The 20000-nt window shown below is 41.9% G+C and overlaps 1 protein-coding gene across 2 annotated transcripts in view; it reads left to right on the plus strand.

The window, feature by feature from the left end:
* The window catches only part of col7a1l (collagen type VII alpha 1-like), a 49520-nt gene that overhangs the window by 25418 nt on the left and 4102 nt on the right, over nucleotides 1–20000 (plus strand). For both annotated transcript variants that reach the window (XM_048267249.1, XM_048267250.1), the window contains exons 29-77: nucleotides 326–406; nucleotides 778–804; nucleotides 1203–1247; nucleotides 1425–1493; nucleotides 2095–2190; nucleotides 2295–2321; nucleotides 2698–2751; nucleotides 2962–3033; nucleotides 3121–3180; nucleotides 3322–3357; nucleotides 3455–3499; nucleotides 4078–4113; nucleotides 5027–5071; nucleotides 6112–6147; nucleotides 6301–6336; nucleotides 6444–6476; nucleotides 6804–6875; nucleotides 7086–7145; nucleotides 7265–7300; nucleotides 7403–7483; nucleotides 7623–7658; nucleotides 8236–8280; nucleotides 9459–9530; nucleotides 9747–9782; nucleotides 10049–10078; nucleotides 10195–10236; nucleotides 10341–10394; nucleotides 10539–10577; nucleotides 10697–10756; nucleotides 11030–11062; nucleotides 11638–11703; nucleotides 11951–11995; nucleotides 12100–12135; nucleotides 12338–12364; nucleotides 13220–13297; nucleotides 13571–13633; nucleotides 13913–13930; nucleotides 14024–14059; nucleotides 14209–14247; nucleotides 14345–14380; nucleotides 14502–14636; nucleotides 16845–16928; nucleotides 17067–17150; nucleotides 17636–17743; nucleotides 18105–18149; nucleotides 18880–18939; nucleotides 19391–19444; nucleotides 19739–19780; nucleotides 19896–19943. In XM_048267249.1, coding sequence (XP_048123206.1) covers nucleotides 326–406; nucleotides 778–804; nucleotides 1203–1247; nucleotides 1425–1493; nucleotides 2095–2190; nucleotides 2295–2321; nucleotides 2698–2751; nucleotides 2962–3033; nucleotides 3121–3180; nucleotides 3322–3357; nucleotides 3455–3499; nucleotides 4078–4113; nucleotides 5027–5071; nucleotides 6112–6147; nucleotides 6301–6336; nucleotides 6444–6476; nucleotides 6804–6875; nucleotides 7086–7145; nucleotides 7265–7300; nucleotides 7403–7483; nucleotides 7623–7658; nucleotides 8236–8280; nucleotides 9459–9530; nucleotides 9747–9782; nucleotides 10049–10078; nucleotides 10195–10236; nucleotides 10341–10394; nucleotides 10539–10577; nucleotides 10697–10756; nucleotides 11030–11062; nucleotides 11638–11703; nucleotides 11951–11995; nucleotides 12100–12135; nucleotides 12338–12364; nucleotides 13220–13297; nucleotides 13571–13633; nucleotides 13913–13930; nucleotides 14024–14059; nucleotides 14209–14247; nucleotides 14345–14380; nucleotides 14502–14636; nucleotides 16845–16928; nucleotides 17067–17150; nucleotides 17636–17743; nucleotides 18105–18149; nucleotides 18880–18939; nucleotides 19391–19444; nucleotides 19739–19780; nucleotides 19896–19943 — 2598 coding nt within the window. The remainder of the gene's footprint in view (nucleotides 1–325; nucleotides 407–777; nucleotides 805–1202; nucleotides 1248–1424; nucleotides 1494–2094; nucleotides 2191–2294; nucleotides 2322–2697; nucleotides 2752–2961; nucleotides 3034–3120; nucleotides 3181–3321; nucleotides 3358–3454; nucleotides 3500–4077; nucleotides 4114–5026; nucleotides 5072–6111; nucleotides 6148–6300; nucleotides 6337–6443; nucleotides 6477–6803; nucleotides 6876–7085; nucleotides 7146–7264; nucleotides 7301–7402; nucleotides 7484–7622; nucleotides 7659–8235; nucleotides 8281–9458; nucleotides 9531–9746; nucleotides 9783–10048; nucleotides 10079–10194; nucleotides 10237–10340; nucleotides 10395–10538; nucleotides 10578–10696; nucleotides 10757–11029; nucleotides 11063–11637; nucleotides 11704–11950; nucleotides 11996–12099; nucleotides 12136–12337; nucleotides 12365–13219; nucleotides 13298–13570; nucleotides 13634–13912; nucleotides 13931–14023; nucleotides 14060–14208; nucleotides 14248–14344; nucleotides 14381–14501; nucleotides 14637–16844; nucleotides 16929–17066; nucleotides 17151–17635; nucleotides 17744–18104; nucleotides 18150–18879; nucleotides 18940–19390; nucleotides 19445–19738; nucleotides 19781–19895; nucleotides 19944–20000) is intronic.

Below are 20000 nucleotides of genomic sequence, written 5' to 3' on the forward strand. Positions count from 1 at the left end.
GTCAACTAATGTTAGCTGAGTCTTCATTACATCTGGCAACCCAGAAGAGGCTCGCGTCTGGTAGTCTTGAGAACGTTCACCAGTGTTTTGATTTTGGCCTACAGAACGTTCGGTAACAATCCTACAAATCGCACCTTTAATGCAGAGGAAGTAGATTGGGGCCCAAATAGAATGTTCAAGCATTGTTTTTGTTTTTATTGTTGAAAGGGTCTATAAGGCTCAAGAGATGTGGCTCAGAAGACTGACTGGACTGGATTTGTTGGCATATTTGTCTATCTTTTCCGTTGGTCCGTGCGTTTTGCTGAGTCTGAACATTTTTGGGCAGGGACCTCCTGGAACAGATGGTGTTCCCGGGTTGCCGGGACGACCTGGAAGGACTGGACCACCTGGTTCGGCTGGACAGAGGGTAAAACACTGACCTACATACAGAAGCACCTGTCTGCGCAGTCAATGTGTTCACACCTTTTCATGGATTTATTTATTTACAAACTTTTGGCTCATTACATTGACACACTGAATCAGACTTCTATTCCACCAAATTGCATTGAGCATCTAGCTACTTGTAAAATTGCTGAGTGGTCGAAACGTTGTGTATCATCATCCACCATTAAACTGGGAGCTTTAGATACACACACACACACACGCAGTGTGCGGATATCTCTTCTTGTGTTCTACGTAGTATTCCCAATATCCAGCACCTGTAAAATTTATATAGATGTGTGTACACCTCTACACTTCAGAGTGAAATTCATGTCTGTATTTCTCTGTCTGTTTCAGGGTCCAGCTGGAGCCCCCGGGGACATTGTGAGGACTCATCCTGTTCACTATAGTGTCCCCATTTCAATTCACTCACACACACTCACGTATTATGTTACACATCCCCATTTAAATGAATGAGATGCCCGCACTCTGCTATTACTCCCATATGTTTAGTGTGATATGTTACTGTACACATGCCCATTTACCATGCACGCAGAGCTCTGATTGCAGGTTAATTATGCATGGCCTACACACTTCATCTAGCAGTGCATTAAGCCAAGACACTGTGCCATAATTAGCCATTAATTCTTTCACTCACTCGTTCATTCAGTTAACACTAATGTGTGTGTGTGTGTGTGTGTGTGTGTGTGTGTGTGTGTGTGTGTGTGTGTGTGTGTGTGTGTGTGTGTGTGTGTGTGTGTGTGTGTGTGTTCACCTCGTAGGGACCTCCTGGTATAGGAGGACAGAAGGGCCAGAGAGGAGAAAGGGTGAGTTCAGCCAGCTGTATCATTATTCATGCCTACACGTGTTGTGTATTCAATTACATGGCGGAGGTGATGGATGCCCTGTGCTTGACCCGTGCGTCCACATCGCTCGTTTGTTTGGAATTGTCATGTGACTTAACGGCTTGATGTTACAGGGCGGTGTCATTTTTTTTTCAACAGGGAGAGCCGGGATACGTGGTCGGGAACATGGACGTGGTGCCCGGACGTAAAGGAGAACCTGGATCCTCTGCAAGTAGCTTATACTTCCTATAGACGTACCGTACTGTATAGATGAATGGATAAGATATACGTGAACACTCCAAATGTTCTTTGACTCACCTTTTGACATAGAATACAGATTCTGAGCTGTCCAGACAGCAGTTGTGATGAAAGTGAAAGGATATTTGGAGAAATACCTAAGTTTCAGCTTCTTGCCAGAGTATGAACTCTGATTTCTTACCAACTAGTAGTATTAGTTTTAAACGTACTACGCCATGTAATTGATGTTCTCAATTAAAGTATCTCAGTTGTGATAATAATGTATAATTACATTTATTCATTTAGCAGACACTGTTGTCCAAAGTGACTTACATTATCAACTATATTGCAAGGGATTACATTGTAACGGTGGCAACCCCAGATAGTGTTTTGTTCAGGCGCCAGGCAGGCCTTTAATCCTGTCACTAACTTAAATAAAACCACTGTCAGCTATTTTAAATAATAATGAAAAAAATGAATACTCAAGTGTTGGTTTAAGAGTTAAAATAAGCTATTTTATTCGAGCATCATACTTATTGTCTACTGTTTACCTGTTTGGGTCTGGTGAAACATTGCCTTCTGTCTCTCACAGGGTCCCCAGGGTCCTCCAGGGGTACCGGGGGTGTCAGGGCCTCCAGGCCTCCCCGGCCAGCCCGGTCCTCCCGGGACTCCAGGAGCTTCAGTCAAAGTAAGGGAGAGATATCAGTGTATCAGCACTGTGCATCTAATGTGCAGATCTGAGCTGCTGTGTCTGGGACGTGTGTTCATATGCTTTCTTTGTGGCTGTTTCAGGGGGATGCAGGAGTGGCAGGTCTTAAGGTAATACTGTATATAGTGCTGTTGTTCTCTTTATCTTTATAACCTGATTCACCTGATTGATTAATTACCCACTATGTGGATACTGTTTTTTAGAATTGATTTAGATTAAGTTTTATTTAGTATAATTTGTATTTTAGTATATTTAGTATATTCTTTATCTTCTACAGTCCGTATTGCTTAGTTGTGTTTTTTATATTATATACTTTTAATTACTTTTTCTGCTGTTAGTGAATGTGTGTGTGTATGTTGTCTGTATGCTACTGTGACCTTGAATTTCCCCTAGTGATCAATAAAGTATCTATCTGAATACGGATGTCTCTGTTTTGCCTTTATAAAAACTCTCACATGTAATTAAGACACTTTGTGTCCTTGTCAGGGACTGCGGGGGAAAGCTGGTCCTAAAGGAGACCAGGGAGAGCCTGGTTCTAAAGTAAGCAGTCTTATTAGGACACTCTAGCATTAAACCTTACATCACCGGGATAGCACTGTGCTTAACCTGCTACCCAGATGTATGGAATGTAACATACTGAGGAAATGGTGCTTTTGCTCAAAGAAATGTATGGATAATATCAGAATTTCAATTGATTGTTTACATTTAGCATTTTCTTCTTATATCCTTTCCATTTTGCTTCCCACTAAGGGTCAGACTGGTCTACCTGGTCCGATTGGTGTTGCTGGAATCCCGGGACTTTCTGGACAAAAAGGAGAAAAGGTGATCCATGCAGTAACCACACTGAGTTAGCAATGAAATAGCATCAGTGAGGGATCATGATAATGGATGGTCATGGTTTTCCTATAGGGAGAAGAGGGCATTGGGACTCAGGGTGTGCAGGGACCAAAGGGAACTCAAGGGGAGAAGGTAGGTGCAGTACACCTTATTGCAGTGAGGTATCCATGCTTTAAATTTCAATAATTGGATAGAGCTACAGTAATAAAAATGAACCCAATTGAAATTCCGAGCACTTCCACTTCTGAAATGATGAACCATGTCTTCTCTTAGGGAGAAATTGGTCGATCTGGTCCTGTAGGCGCAAAGGTAAGTTGATTGTAGATGGCTTACAGGCTGTGCTTTTGTTCAGAAAGTGCTTGTTGTGTTCGTGTGCTCACTGCCCTATCTGTCATGCTATTCCAAGGGTGAGCCCGGAAATCAGGGGATCCAGGGAATCGTTGGTCCCCGGGTATGTTTTAACTATTGAAATTATTTTTCTTTATAAAATACTCACTTTCTACCCTTTAGGTTAAACATCTAATTGTTTGCTATTAAGTCAAGTCAAGTCGGCTTTTATTGTCAATTTCTTTACATGCACTGGTCATACAAAGAATTGAAATTTCGTTTCTTACTTTCCCATGCAGACATAGACATGCTTTAAATACAGACATAGACATACTATAGACATAGCCATAGACAATAAACATTAAATTAAAGTGCAAGACGGAAATATAGAACATGTATGTATCAAAATAGAAATATAGGACATATAAATAAAAAAAATAGAGGTAGTTGTGTTGTATATTTATATAGTCTTAACAATTACATGAAGTTTAAACTTGTGCTTGTGTGACCTGTATAAAAGTCATCATCATCATCAAAAGTCATCATATTAAAGTCATCTATTACGATTTGGATGGAGAACTAATATGCCGGTAATAGCTTAATAATGTTTCTATTGTAGATATTTGAGTTCATCTTGCTCCTCTCCTAGTTCCTAGTTCCTAGTGTCTTTAGAGTCATGTGTGATTTTCCCTCCACAAACAGGGGAAGAGGGGCCTGAAAGGAGACCAGGGGGAGAAGGTGAGATAATCCCACGTGCCTCGGCATAATCACATATCTGCTCACACCCTTTCCTTTCAGCACACATGCAATTTCTATAGGCATTGAAAGGCCTGTATGTGTATAGAAATCAACCATAAAAGAGAGGAATCCATTTCTTTCCATGCCATTTGATGGTGCTGGTCTGTCCACCGTGGGTGTGGAGAGATGGTTATAATTAGCCACAGATCCATACCCTCCAGCTCCAGGCCTTCTGTTGTTCTGCGCGGTTCTGGTCTCTCCAGTGTGGCTGTCCGCTGTCTGCATCATTAGTGCGCTACGAAGGGAATTGATGGGAAGCAGAGGATGCGTCAGAGAACAGTGGGAATTGATTGGCTGGCGGAGCCAGGCCCTTTGGAGTAAAGATAACTCTGAGTTGTGGGAGAGAGAGAAGAAGAAAAAAGAATAAAGATTAAATCTTGTGAAGAAGAGATGTTTTTTTCCCCCACAGCAGAGCAAAGTAGTGTGGGTCACCAGTGACCAGTGTTATGTTTTCTGGGCTTGAGTGTCTCTCAACACAAATTCCCCATTTAGTTGTGTACAATAGCCAGCGGTGTGCATTGTTATCAGAATTGAAGGACAGTGACTCATCAAAAGTGCTTAGCAGAAGCCACATCTGCATATGAAATACTCCAGTAGACAGATAATTATTGGAAAAAATCTCAGCGTACAGTACAAATGAATCAGTAGTTTTGATAAGACTAGAGAAATGCAAAGAGAACTCTTCTCTAGTGATGGCAGAGCATAGTGATTGGATAGTATTATGGTCTGGTATAGTATTGCTTACAGTTTGCAGGCATCTTATTGCACTGAGCACTGTGCCTTATTGAGATGAGTCTGCTTGTTTACCATGCCCATGAGGGGTTTCTCTGAACACCATGTTTTGTCTCTCCAGGGTGCACGAGGGGAGATCGGGCCTACTGGACCTCACGGCATTCAGGTTAGTAGCAATTCATGTCTCACAGACATAACCCAGTCTACCGCACCCCACAACAAAATGGCCAGTGATCTCCATTCAGCTTAACAAAGTATACATCGAAGAACTACATTTCATCTTCATTTCTCTCTCTCTCTCTCTCTCTCATCTCATCTCATCTCACATGCACCCTTCCACTCATGCACTCACACAAGCACTTACTCATATTCACACACTTATTTCAGTAGCCCTTCAACTTTCTGTCTTGCTTTTCATAGATGTGTGATTAAACCTGTGGGTTATTAATATGGACAGTGGGTGGGTGCGTCCCTGGGGAAATTAAGGCCTGTGATTAGTGCAGAGGCGGCCGCCTCTGCCCCTCACCACCGACCAGCCATGGATTTTAGCCCCAGGTTGAGGCTAATACCTGCCTCTCTGGATCCTCATTAATTAAACTGTGTTTTTTTAACGCTCTTTTTAAACCTCCTCAAAGTGGAAAAAAAAAACACTCACCTAGACGGACTCTAAGCCTGAATGCATTAGAATGAATCTAAAGTTTAAAGTCCACTATTCACTTGGTGTTAGGATTATAAAGATGTGATGGCTCAACTGTGGTCAGTTAAGTACCCGCTGTAGATTACTCTTAGGTTTCCCACTGCGTGTGCGATCATTTAAAAAGGCTTCATGAGGGGTTGGAGAAAGAGTGTGTCTTGGTTAGTTAGTGTGATCATTAACACTGTCTTGACCCACTGAGTTCTGAAATAAGGTGTCAGAGGTGGACTAAGAGGCATTGATTGGGTGCTTGACTGGGTGCTTAGAATGAACAAACTGCAGCTAAATTAAGCTGATGCAGATCTCAGGTGTGAATGAAACAAACTAAACATCTGGAGTGGTGATCACGTCTTTGATTAACTGAAATAAAATATCCTGTAATTTCTCCATGCAGATATAAGCCCATCATTTACTGTCCTTATGCAATGAAGTATTAGTGAATGATCATTCTATTCTATGTCATATTTATATTTTTGCTCATATATTGTGAAATAATGTCTGTCCTCATGTAGGGCTTGCAAGGACTTGTTGGACCTAAAGGTGATGAGGTAAGGCGGAGTGGTTTTTGTAGATGCTACAAATGCTTGGTCAATAATGACTACAGAGGTAGGTAGAGGTAGGTTTGCATCTGGCTATATTTTGTCTTGCTGGCTATGTAGTTCTGCATGTCTTATTTAAGATGCCATTGTTTCCTTTTAAAGGGACAACAAGGAGCCCCAGGCGACCCAGCTAAAGGGGTAAGACATAAAATGAGGGTTATTTTTGGACAGTGTGATACAGTTATATTGCTTTTATATGTCAGTATATATATTAATATGTCTACATTAATGTCATCCTTAAACAGGTTCTTGGACCCCCTGGGAAAAAGGGAGTACGGGTAAGGTATTCAATGTCACTACTCCTGTAACTTTCTGTGTAGAGTGAAATTCACTTGTAGGAGAGTGTAATCAATTGTAAAATTCACTCTTTCGCTTAATTATATGCACAACCACATGTTTTCTTTGTGAACAATGGAAAGCAACATCTAGCATGTATTTGGAAGCAATTGGAGTCTACTGTGGAATTAGCCCTGTGGATTGTACTAAGAACAACATGTATGTGTTATAATCACAGTCTTCCTGTATGTCATGCACTTCAGTGCTTCCGTTGTGATGTGATGTGATGGTGTCATGGTGTTAAATGCATGTCCTGTGTGCTCTGACAGGGCGACCTTGGACCTGTAGGGCCTGCTGGACCACAGGGCATAAAGGGAGAGCAAGGTGACAAAGGAGTGAAGGTGCGTAGGTATTTCACTAGATTAGATTTTCAGACGTCTGACCACTCTAATAGTACCACAATACAACAATGAACAGAGTCTGGATAGCCACAGGTTTTCGTTGATTGGTCAGTCCATTGCGTCATGTCAGACATGGACTAATACTATGATGTGTTCTGGAGTTTGTTGTTGGTCTTTACTGAGTATCGTTTTGCTTGTGGGTCTCTGCAGGGTGGCCCTGGCTTTGGTATCCCAGGACAGCCTGGTCCGAAAGGGGACACTGGAGAGAGGGTATATGCTGTTGGACTCTGGAGGGAACGGGGCTTTTTTTCTCAGATACTGATAAAATGATGATGAGAACCTCTTTGCCCTAAATAAATAATGTTCTTATGCACCATTGGTTTTCTCAGGGTAATGTTGGACTGTCAGGGAAACCAGGAATCAAGGTAAGTGAGTCTACGTTCCTCATGGTTCTACACTCTTGGTTTTTGTTGTAGCCGTGTGGTTGTTACTACCTCCTGAGAGGAAGCCTGACCTTTCTGTCCCAGGGCAATGATGGCTCTAAGGGGGAGAAAGGCACCATTGGATTCCCAGGCAACCCAGGAGCCCCTGGACTAAGAGGTAAAGATGTAAGTAAGATCCGAAGGGGCTGCTACTGTGGTACTCCTCCCTGCCTGTGTGAGAGAGAAGAAATAATCAAGTAAATATGAGACAAGCTGAAGGGCGCTATGGCTTGTCTACATAAATTCTGTTTCTTTGACATTTTAGGGTGAATCAGGACCTAAAGGGGATATGGGACTTAAGGTAAGTTGAATTATAGACCTGGATGGACACACACACGGAGACACACACAGAGACACACACATACACACACATACACACACACACACACACACACACACACTAACTGAACACTAGGACTAACTAAACTCACATATCGTCTCTTTGTTACATGCATGCACTCTTTCAGATACACAAGCACAAATACACAGGATGTCTTCACATGAAAGTGAACATTTAAACAACAAACTTTTATAAGGTCATGAAATGAAAATGTTTACATTTGGCAATAGGGATGGAAAAGAAAATAATCACCTGGGGTTTGTTTCCCTTGGAACAATGCCAAATAATGAACCTGTTATTAAAAGGAGATTTTAAATGTATATATATCAGAGCAAATGATCTTTATCCTCTAATCTCTTTAAACTCCCCCAACCTGTTGCAGCACCCACACACTATAGAAGAATGAGTGAGCCCTATCTCTGCTCTGCTTGGTTTACTTCCAACAACGTGTGTAACCTCCAGAGTGTGTTGTGTGAGTGAGCAGAGCTGGCCTAATTATCTTGATGTGATTGTGTCTGACCGATGCCTCCTCCTGCAGGGTGACCTAGGGGTTCCGGGCGAGCCGGGAGAAAGGGGCATCAGGGTAAGGAGATCCTCCTCTACTCTAGGAAATGTTCTCACAGAGTGTGGATGTGTACATTATAGGAATGAGCAGACAGAGCGCGCAGGGCTTCTGAAACAAACAAGGCTCCAGACAGGATAATGTGAGCATCCCAGACAACCCAGTCAGGCTCCAAGCCACACTCCCTACTGCTGTTTAGCTTTGCTTTGCTGTGTACTTTGTTACCTTAGTCTAGTTGGTCTGGAAAGATGCCAAGATACTCAGGGCCTCAAATGAATCCCAGAACAGATGTTCGCCCATGTTTGGGAAGAATACAGATAGATAGATAGATAGATAGATAGATAGATAGATAGATAGAAAGATACTTTATTGATCCCCAGGGGAAATTCAAGGTCTCAGCAGCATACAGACAACACAAACACATTCTTTAACAGCAGAAAGAGTAATTAAAGTATATAATATAAAAACACAACTAAGCAATAAGGACAGTAGAAGATAAAGAATATGCTAAATATACTAAAATACAAATTATACTAACTAACACATAATCTAAATCAATTCTAAAAACAGTATCCACATAGTGGTGATTAATCAATCAGAGGCGCTTGCAATGACTGAGGGAGGGACTGAGCCTGTGATTCTCTGTGCATAGTAAGGTATGGTAAGGTGCTCTAAGGTGCTCTGTGTGAATGAGTGTCATGGTGGTAGTGCAATGGTGATAGTGGTCATGGTGATAGTGCAAATGAGTAAGTGCAACAATGCAGAAATAAAGTAAAGTCTATATATCTATATATTTAACTATTTAAAGAAAATGTATAAGTGTGGCCACAGTTCGGCTGTGGCATGGAGGGGGGTTATGCAATATGTTCGTCATGCAATAGCATTAATTATGCTACAGGGATGTTGTTTGTGGTCATCATTGGTTGTGTTACATGAGCAGAGTCACTTTGTCCACTCTGTCCTTTGTCCACTCTTGTCCTCCATTGCTGTGAGGACAGGCGGTAGCATGAGCTCATCCTGATATCCATCCGATAACCCTGCTGCTCTGTTCCTGTTCTCATGTTCTCTCTCCTGTTCTCATGTTCTCCTGTTCTCTGGTTCTCATGTTCTCCTGTTCTCCTGTTCTCCGGTTCTCCTGTTCTCCTGTTCTCATGTTCTCCGGTTCTCCTGTTCTCCTGTTCTCATCTCCTTTGATGTAGGGCCCACTAGGTCTGCCCGGGCGGCCAGGAGATCTGGGAGAGAAGGGCGAGTTGGGGAAGATCGGCCTGCCGGTGAGAAATGAATATCTGGCCTTAACACAACCCCCTTCACCACAGCACACACACTGTGCATCGATTCAAGGACACTCACTCTGTGCCTACACAAATTAATGAAGTGAATGTAGTCTAGCTGCACAGCAAGCGCAGCTGCACGGATCATCCATCACTTTCCCATCATACTGCTGTAAATGTGTAAGTTTGTGGTCATTGAGTATTGATGTGTTTCAGGGCCCAGAGGGACCCAAAGGTGAACGAGGAGAGCCGGTACGCTTCATTCTCTCTACTTTTAACCTGCAGCAATCTCATAGACGTTACATTGTGTCTATTATAGTTTTCACCCTTCATATTTCCAGTAGTTTTATTAGTTATAATGAAAACAATAAGTGAGTCATTCAGAGCTTAAAGATTGACTTAATATGCGATACAGGGTTAGAAATAGATATGAAGGTTGGTTTATTTAACTTGCAAGTGGGAGTATATCATGTTTGATTTTATTCTTTATTGGTGTTTCGTTTCGTCACGCTCCACAGGGGAAGCCGGGACCACCTGGAATAACTCATGTGAGTTAAGTAGATGAACTACTTTGCATGTGGTAACAAGTTGATATGACAGGATGAAAGTGTTAACATGAGGATATGACAGGATGAAAGTGTTGATAATGTTTTTTACACCGCAGTTGACCTCATCTAACGACAACGTCCTGGCCAGAGTTATCAAGGTGACACCAGTAATGCATCAAGAATTACAGAATTACAGCATTGCATTGTCATGCATGATATCTAATCTCTATCTCTCTATCTCTGTTTGGGTGTGTTTTAACAGGGAGAGCCTGGAGATCCAGGTCTACCGGGCCCGAGGGGTCATCTTGGACCAATGGCAAGTGTCTGTCTCTGCCTCTCTATTCTGTTTAATTGACTCTCTGGCCTGTTCTGTGTGCCATTCACACCCTCTGTCTCTCTCTGTCAATCTCCTCACCAGCATTTGCTCCCTCTTTCATCATCTGTTTCTCCATCTCCACAGGGCCCTGAAGGAAAGCCTGGACCCCCTGGCAAATCACTGGTACGTGTATGGTGTCCCATTGATAGGATTAATGTTGAATGTGATAACATTCGTTGGGGCTTGAGATCCAATATCAGGTCCATGGTGGCCTTTAAAATGCAAGTGTGCCCTCTTCACAGGGCGGGTCCGGCACTGGGAGTGATGGACTGGATGGGCTACCAGGCACACCAGGATCCAAGGTGCAGTCTTTTTAGCACACGCACACACACATACAGCACACACACACACACACACACACACACACACATACACGCATGCACGCTCACATGCACAGATGGAACAAAAAACTATGTAAATGAATGTTATTGACGAAGAGTGTTAGGATCTTGATGTTTTTTGCTCCAGGTGCTGCATGAATATGTGAATAAGAAGGCAAAAAGCCTGAGCTAGTTTGGCTCTATTAAAAATTCCACTGCCAACCTGACTTTTTTGATATATCCCCCCCCCCTCAGGGCGAAGCAGGGGGGAAAGGAGAGCCTGGACCGGTGAGCTCACTCGCTCGCATGCTCACACCTCCATATCAAGACTCACATCTGCCCTACCGCATGTCATTACACTGATGATTCATACTACACTCTCCCTTCCTTGTGTGTGTGTGTGTGTGTGTGTGTGTGTGTGTGTGTGTGTGTGTGTGTGTGTGCGCGTGCGCGTGTGTGTGTGTAGCGAAGCGAATGAGTTAAGTTAGCACAATATGGGATGATTGCTCTCTCTCTCTCATTACTCATATCTGGAGGGGAGGCTCTTTCATGGCGCATCCCCGGCGCTTTTCCAAAGACAGCTGATTGAAGCACAGCCATTTTTAGTCATTAAAGAGTACAGTAGCTGACCTTAGCTGTCAAAATACTGCTGTACTGGCTGCCATAGTACGTATATGTATGTGCAATTAAATGTGTGCTTTGTGAATGTCGATGGCTGTGTATGTGTGTCTGTTCGTCGGTGTATGCCTACATGTATGTATAGTGTGTTTGTACACTATGTTCAGTGTGTGTGGGAGGGTTTGTGGCGGGGTGGGAGTGCGAGTGTGGTCACCCTTACGTTTGATATGTGTTTGTGTGAGCAGAAGGGAGACAAAGGTGAAGCCGGCCGAGTCGGAATAGCTGGGATGCCCGGGCTTCCCGGGACTCCTGTGAGTGTGAAAGCTTTATTGTTTCTTCACCTTCAAATACCAGGAACAAACATGGACCAGGACACTTAATAAGTGTAAATATAACGAGGTGTAAATGTAAAGCTTAGTCATTATCTACCCTGCAATTACATTCTTTCTTGTAACATCTACCTTCAATATTCAATCAGTCTTCCTTCAGTCAGTTACTGATGCATTCTTTTCTCTTGTGCTGTTTTTCCCTCTCTCTCTTCATGTCCTACCAATGCAGGGTAGACCAGGCATCGACGGCAAGCGAGGCATTGCAGGGAAAGATGTGAGTTCTCCACTGCATGTACCTTATGCTTCGTTTGGTGCATTTGATTTTCTGATCCTATCAGATCCTTTCCCAACAGTCACTCTCCCCATCCTTTTCTCCAGGGTGAACAGGGAGCCAGAGGGGATGATGGGAAGAAGGTATGTAGTGTCAGCTTGGAGATATGTTGGCGAGCATGCTAGCTGATCTTGTCACACTCATATTGCCTATTGTGTACATTGCATGTTAATATGTAGTATAATGCAGAGTTATGATGCATCTGCATTGGTATCTGTAACTAAGTAGTGTTCGGTTACTAGTGCATGAAGGAATACTACTGTTTCACTTTTTATGTGTTTGTAGGGTGACAAGGGTGAGCCTGGTGCAGAGGTAAGATGTTTAAAGGCATCCTATGCAAGTTTTTTACCTTAAAGGTACAGTCAGTGATCATACGTGATTCAAGCCCATAAAATGTTTTGTCACATTCGGCAATCATTTCCTAACGATCTGCTAGCTGCCCATTCTGTGAGTACACTGTAAAAAAGCCGGTCTCCGTAGGCAGCCCAGGCTCCGAAAACTTGAAATAAACAAAGCGGGGGCAGCCTGTCCCCCAAACAAAAACAAAACCCATTGTGGAGTTTCTCTGAGAATACTGAATGGAGGGGTGAGCTACCTCTCTTGTGTGTTTGGTTTGGTCCTTGGTTAAAATGTAATGTATGTTGTTTTGGACAAAGGCTATGAAACGATAAACACAAACACAAACATAAACATAAACAAATGTGATCTTTCATATAACAGCTTTGAAGTCATTTGATGGTAAACAAACTTGTAATAGGGAGAATAGCACACCTTTCGCAGCCATAGCCTGCCTATCTATGGAGAACCAGCCTTGCAACTTCGCTCTCCCCCAACCCAGAGAATCACAAATTGCTGTACGCCAATTGTGCAATAGCCTATTATTTGTATGAAATCGTATAATATTTCCTTGTTCACCGACACACCTGTTCGGAGATTATCTCTACCGGTTGGTAAACAAATCCACATGCACTGTGTCCAGAGGAAAGGAATGAGTGGTATTTACAACAGTTGTGTAAAATAGAATTACTCTGTCACTGTTAGGTCCAGGAGCAAAAAAAAAAAAAAAACAAACAGAATTGCATTGGATACCTTTAACATGAGTATACTGTTAGCGTGTCCCAGCCTTTGCTCACGTTAACACCGTTGTGCTGTGGCTGCACTGCTCAGGGTCCAGTGGGACGCAAAGGGGACACGGGGCCTCCAGGACCTCCAGGCCCGCCGGTTGTCATCAAGGTGTCAGACGAGGTAAGGCCCTCTCCCATCACATCCTCTGCCCTTAAACACACGCAAATGTATCAAGAAGTCTTTGTGGCCAGACTGATTGTGTGTGTGTTGTCAGTCTTCTCTCTGAGATACGTGTAGTGATCTCTGTAATAGTAAATATGCACTATGCCATATAACAGCTATATAATGTCACTTAACATCCACCCTGTATCATTACTGAAGGTTGAGTTTGAATGGCTTTGCTGATTGTTTTGTATGTATTGGTTGATGATTGCTTTTGGATGTCTTCTCCAGGGTGCCTCTGTAGATGATATAAGGAAGGCTTTCCCCATGCCCATGGGTCCTCCTGGGGTGATGGTGAGTTGGCCTACAGCATAGATAGAGCATACTCTCATATACCAATCAATCATTAGCAGTGAGGCACTGCATAGCATGTAGTTTGCCACTTCCAAACTGTAATTTCAGTTAGGCCTTGACCTTATGTGTCCATGTGGTGTTAAGAGATGAAGTGGTTTCATTTGAATGCTGCTGACCCGCAGTGGTCCGTGAAGGGTTACTGTAACCATGTGCTCACCGTGCAAATGCTGTTCTCTCTGACTCTGATTTTCTCCTTCTCTTTCTTTCCCTTGTATGTAGGGTCCCCCAGGTATGAAGGTGAGAGAGTCATTTGTTCTTTCATTAGATGTGGAGTAAAGTCTGATTCTAAGTCTTATTCTAAGACCTAATGCATGTCCGCTGTGCTTACAGGGCGATCGAGGTGACGAGGGCCATAAGGGTGAAAAGGTGAGTGTCACATCCTCAAGGTGTCGCTGTGCAATGGCAGAATTGAGCATGTGTTTATATTAACAAAAAGCTTCAGTAATACACATTGATACAAAAGAATGATAATTTCTGTTTGTGATGTTCTGATGACCTTATATGTCTTAACACAGGGAAGTGCTGGAGAACCTGGGAAAACACTTGAAATGCGGGTATTTTGGGATTACCAGAACAAAACAAATATGTATATCTCCCCTGTGGGTTTAATGAAGTCAGAACTGACTGTGCTTCTTTTGAATACTTTCCAAGGACATTGAAGTTCTCTTTGAATCCTATGGCATCCGGGTAAGATTCAGATTTAGTCACCATTTTACTACCATTCCATCATATAACCAAGATAACCTATAGAGTACAAATTGTTACATTCAAAATGTTAGTGCTCACCTACAAAAACTCCATTTCCCAGCTGCCCCTGCTGAAGGCATTGATTGACAGGTTGCTGCAGGATGGGATGGAGGAGCTACTGCACGAGTTCAGCACTAACAGGAGGGCCAAGGGTGACAGGAAGGAGCCCAGCTCTAACATCATCACAGAGTACACGGTAACAGGGCCAGCTGTGACAACAACAACAACAACAACAGCAACAATACTTGAGTCAAACATGCAGCAACATTCAACCTATTTTCTCAATATCAGCATCAGTTAACACAATTTAAGAACAATGGCAGATGACCAAAGTGCTGGTTTCCTGTACATGTGTTGAGCCTAGTTACACTACAAGATCAGTTACACTACATCAGAATCTCCATTGAAAATGTAGTTATAATTAATAACTAAATAACTAGGCTATTAACTAATAACTTGAATAACTAAAAGCTTTTTACTCACAGTATATTTTGGGCATGTTGCTGCAAAGCACAGGCCCATCTTGCTCGGTCATTTCCCGCCACATCTGGCCACAGGCCACAACCCAGCCTGTTAGAAAAAAATGGAAAAAGGTTAACTGTGTGTGGACATAAATAAGCAGTTTATGGCCTATCTATGCTATTCCCATAAAAGTTCAACTGTGGACATAAGTTAGCAGTTTGAAGTCTATGCTATTTGCATTCTTACTTGCTGGTTCACCAGGCTCAGTCTCCTCCATGTTTGCCCTCTCACTGACTGGTCCCTCCTTGTTCTCTGATGACCTCTGCTCCTCCATCAGGTTGTCAAGGGCCCATTCAGCCGGGAAATGGTAGCTGGAACCAGAACCGGCTGTGACGACAACAACAACAACATTTGAGTCAAACAGGCAGCGACATTCAACATTGACACATTTGATCAATATCAACGTCAGTGTCAATTTACGCAATTTAAGGATATTTTAACAAAATGTCAGATGACCAAAGTGCCATTTCCTGTTTATGGACTGAGCTTAGTCCTGCACTACAAGACAACTTCAATGAAGATTTCCATTAAAAAAAAACCAACTAATAATGAAATAACTAAAAACATTACAGTACATTACTTACCGTATATGATTGGCATGTTGTCATTTCCCGCCACATTTGGCCATTGGCCACAACCCAGCCTGTTAGAAACGGTTTGAAAAAGGTTAACTGTGGACAATAAGCAATTAATGGTCAATTCTATGCCCATAAAAGCTAAACTGCGGGCATAAGTTTGTAGTTTGAGGTTTATGCTATTTGCGTTCTTACTTGCTGGTTCAGCAAGCTGAAGATCTGGTTCACCAGACTGAAGATCCTCCTCAGCCAGCGTATCCTCCATATTCGCCTTCTCACTGGCTGGTTCAGTAGGCCGAATATCCTCGCCAGCCTGAGTGTCCTCCATGTTTAGGCCATCAATGCTGTTTTGTCCCCTCCCACTCTGGAGCACCCAGTGTGGCTTACGCCTCACCTGAAAAGCCCATAGAGAAGACTGCAGTCTTTCCTTGAGTTCTCCAGGAGCTCCATCTTCCTGCACCCTTTTCTCAGCAGTGTCCATGTTAGCCTTTTTAACGTTAGCTGAGTGGTTTCTCTTGGTCGACCTGGTGTTCAGCCCAGATGACAGATGTTTCTTTAGGTCTCTCTCTTTCTCCGACTTGATCTTGGCCATTGTGGAGTTGCGACAGATCCTATAATTCTTGGTCCTCTGTAGTGTTCTCCTTGGTCTGAGCCGGTCTCGGATGGTGTTGAAGATGGCTCTCATGGCTTCCATGAAGCAGCCACATTCTCTTCTCAGCTCTCCTTTTACCTCCATCTTCAAATAGGCTTCTATTTGGTCTAAAGATGTTTAGAATAGACTCCTCTTTAGTCCTTTTGTAGTAATGCATGAGGAAACACTGATTTAACAATATCAAACAATTATGAAGTGCAGAATTGCCAGCAGAAAGCTCTCTCTCAGTGTTATCTCTGGTGCAACCAGGTCAAACTGATACAGTGTTCTTCCTCAGTGTTCTACTTTGCGCTAGTTAGAATGTCCAGAAGATTCCAAATGGTGATGTCGGCAGAGTTCTAGAATGCTAGTTGTAATGATTTAAATCCACACATTCATGATTTCAAGATTTCTTTTAGTCAAATACAGTACAAGTCAATTTATTTTTTATAGCACATTTAACACAACAGGGTTGACCCAAAGTGCTTTACAAATAATAAAATAACAATAATAACAACAATAATAAAATGATAATACAATACAAAATGTCTTCATATAAGAGATAAAACAATAATAATCATAATAATTTGTTATTATTACTATTTGCTTAATGCAGTTGAAATTCTGATTGTTTTTTAGTTTTTTTAAATAAAGCTGATTCTCTTTTATCAACCAGAGTGCAGTGAAGTATGACGTCTCTGGTGATGTGCTGTCTGAGGACGCAGAGGAAGTGAGGCCCCTACAGACTCCAGACATGGCCGTAAGTCTTGCCTGACTTTATTTATCAGCTTGTATAACTCTGCACAACTCTGCACTGCAGATATCATGTAGCTGTTTGAGCTTGTTGTTAGTCATTTAAAAGCAGGTTGATGTTTTTATTGGTCTCTTTGCCTCGAAGGATCCTTTAAATGGGACAAAGGAGGGTGCTACATCATGGGGTGCTGTAACGCCCAATGGAGAAGTTGGCCACGATGGAGACGAGGTAATCACAGAAAAAGACCTTACAAAAATAACACAACACTGACAAAACAGACCTTACAGAAATGACACAACACTGACAAAACAGAGCATCAACTCTTCAGAAAGTGTTGTTATACTAAAGATATTAGTTCCTCCCAGATTAGCAAATTCACTCTCAAATCTAACATTATCTAAGACTAGTGATCTTACCAGCTAAGAGATGCTATTACACAGCAGCACAACATGTACTCAATAAGCTAGCTAGCATTCTAGCTGGTTGATATGTATTGATGATATACTGTGCTTGTAATGCGTGGTGGAGCATTTTAAAAGCTGTTCTTCCATTTTCACAAGAAATTGCACCCAGACCACAAAACTCTACAGTTAATATTCTGATCAGCTAGTGGGAACAACCACTCACAGATTCCCAGGAATCTGGAGTATTATCGTAGAATTGTATTGGGCTAGAGAGGGTTCAAGTGAAGGAATTTCCACTGGTCTTGACAGAGTGATCCCGAGCCCCCTGAAGGCGAGCTGCAGCACATCTTGAGCAGCCAGGAGGACTCCCTGAGGAAGAGCTCCGGAGAGAGGAAACGAGGCAGGGAGCGAGGAAAGGTCTGATTCCACATGAGTTCCCAGTAGAAATGCATGGACATGCTGCCAATAATAAACATGGAGATAGGAGATAAACATTCAGACCCTTATCCATAGAAAAGTGGTAGGCTATGTCCCATGTGCATAGAATGAAAACCAGCTGTTAAATCACAAGCTCTAAATGTAAAATTATATGGTGCATGTGTTTAAGGTAACATTTTATTGGGAGGTAAGCATTACAGTGTATGCTTATTTCGATATTTCAAACTTTTGTATCCTACACAATTAGGAAGGTAACTGGAGATCACTTTACCTGTTAATAGTGTAATATTGTTGAAATGTGATACTAATAAAAACTTTAAAACCTGGAATTTCTAACTAGGGAAAAGGAATCAAAGGACGACATAAGCGGCAAAGGAAACGTTTGGTAAAAGATTACACTGAATGTGAATCCTACATTACTTTTGAATATCCTATAACAACTAATTTTAACCCCCAAAATACATGTCTAACTTATCTAACTTTCTCTCAGAAAATATTCTAATAATTACATAATTTAAACTAACATAACCTTGTATTAGCCTAATATCCTGTGTTAACTGGAAAAAAACTATGGATATAGTAGTCTCTTAATTTTTTTTCTAAAATTACTTCTAAACTTAATAATTTACAAAATCACAGTTTAAGTCAGATTTCTATCAGTTAAATGTCTTTTCACTTCAGTAATTCTGCAAGTAATTCCATTAATTAACTACTAAATTAAATCGTCTTTGATACAATTTTCTGTAATCACTCAAGCTCACCTTTAACACTTTCTCTCGGCATGTGTAAGTTGGCAAATGTGCTTTTTATTTAAAGGGGATGGCAGGGCTTGTGTAATGTTTTGCTGTGTAACATAACATTGTATTTCATAACTTTAATGTTAACAATTCACACAAATATACAGTACCCCAGAGATGTCATTACTAGATATTTTTTGTGTATATCGACCCTGGTCAATGCCCTCATTTTACTGAATTGTGCTCTGTAAAATTTGAAAAAGATGAGTGCACGATTCAATAAAACAAGTGCATGTATTCTAGATAATCTTTCTAGTAAATCTTGCATATCTCCTCCATATAAAATGCACAGTCTGATTCCAATTTAAAATATTTTAGGAAGACCAAGATGAGCATATGGAAGAGGATGAAGGTGAAGAATATACCGATGAATATGAGGTAAACAATTCTATACTATTAATGTACAGATTAGTAGACAGTGCACCCTGAAAAAAATATACAGTGCGCTTTATGAGCTTTCTTTTACATTGGGCCATGCTGTTAAGAGTGTTAAAGTCATCCTTGTACTTGTAATAGCCTGCTACATAAAAAGCGCCTGGCATAATTAGCGCCCTTCAGTGGCTGACCCGACGCAAGGTCCAAAGAATCTCGCCTACACACGACACATGCATCGGTCTCCGTGTCACATCACAGAGACAAGCTGGCCGACACCCACACGCACACACCCACCTCCAGACAAGCCCTGATGAGGACAGTTGACAGTATAGTGCAGTATATGCATGCAGGCTGTTTAATGTATTATTATATTACACATACCCATCACCACACAAGCGTCAATGTGAGTCTTTCTTTGACTGTTGTTATAACTGGTGTTTCTCTGTGTTTATAGGATGAACTGGTCACAGAGTCACCCCAACTGTCTCCACACAGCACAGTGAGTGGGGTGAGTCTCTCAGAAGCAGCAGGTCATGCTTCACTTAAAATAAAAAAGTGTGTCGTCTTACTTCCATCATGGGTAGATTAAAAATAGTTTGGAAGTGAGGTTAAGTGTGCTTGCTTTGCAAATGTCACTCTACACTGCCTCTACTGCATCCTGTTGTGAATATGTAAGTAGTGGCACAATACGTCATGGACAGGATGTTAGCTTTTTAAGTGGCACACTCAACTTCTCTTGCTGATTGAGCCTGTCCTGAACCTGGAGAAGCTATTTATTTCTTCTTTCATCTACATTTACCAGGTCCGCTATAGCACAGAGTCCACCTACACAGAAGAAAATGAAGTAGGAATATACATTGTTTCTTTATATGTACATATATATAGCTCTACATAATGTATCTCTTTATTCATGAAATTCCATGATTGATTGATTGATTGATGGATGCTGCGTCACTCAGGGGGTGTTACCTACAGTTGTTCCAGTGACAAAACATCAAGACCTCTTGGTAAGCCTGTGTGTGTGTTTGTGTGTGAGTGCATGTGTGCGTGTGCATTAGCATGAG

The sequence above is a fragment of the Alosa alosa genome, chromosome 17 (genome assembly GCF_017589495.1).
Source record: "Alosa alosa isolate M-15738 ecotype Scorff River chromosome 17, AALO_Geno_1.1, whole genome shotgun sequence".
Lineage (NCBI taxonomy): Eukaryota > Metazoa > Chordata > Actinopteri > Clupeiformes > Clupeidae > Alosa > Alosa alosa.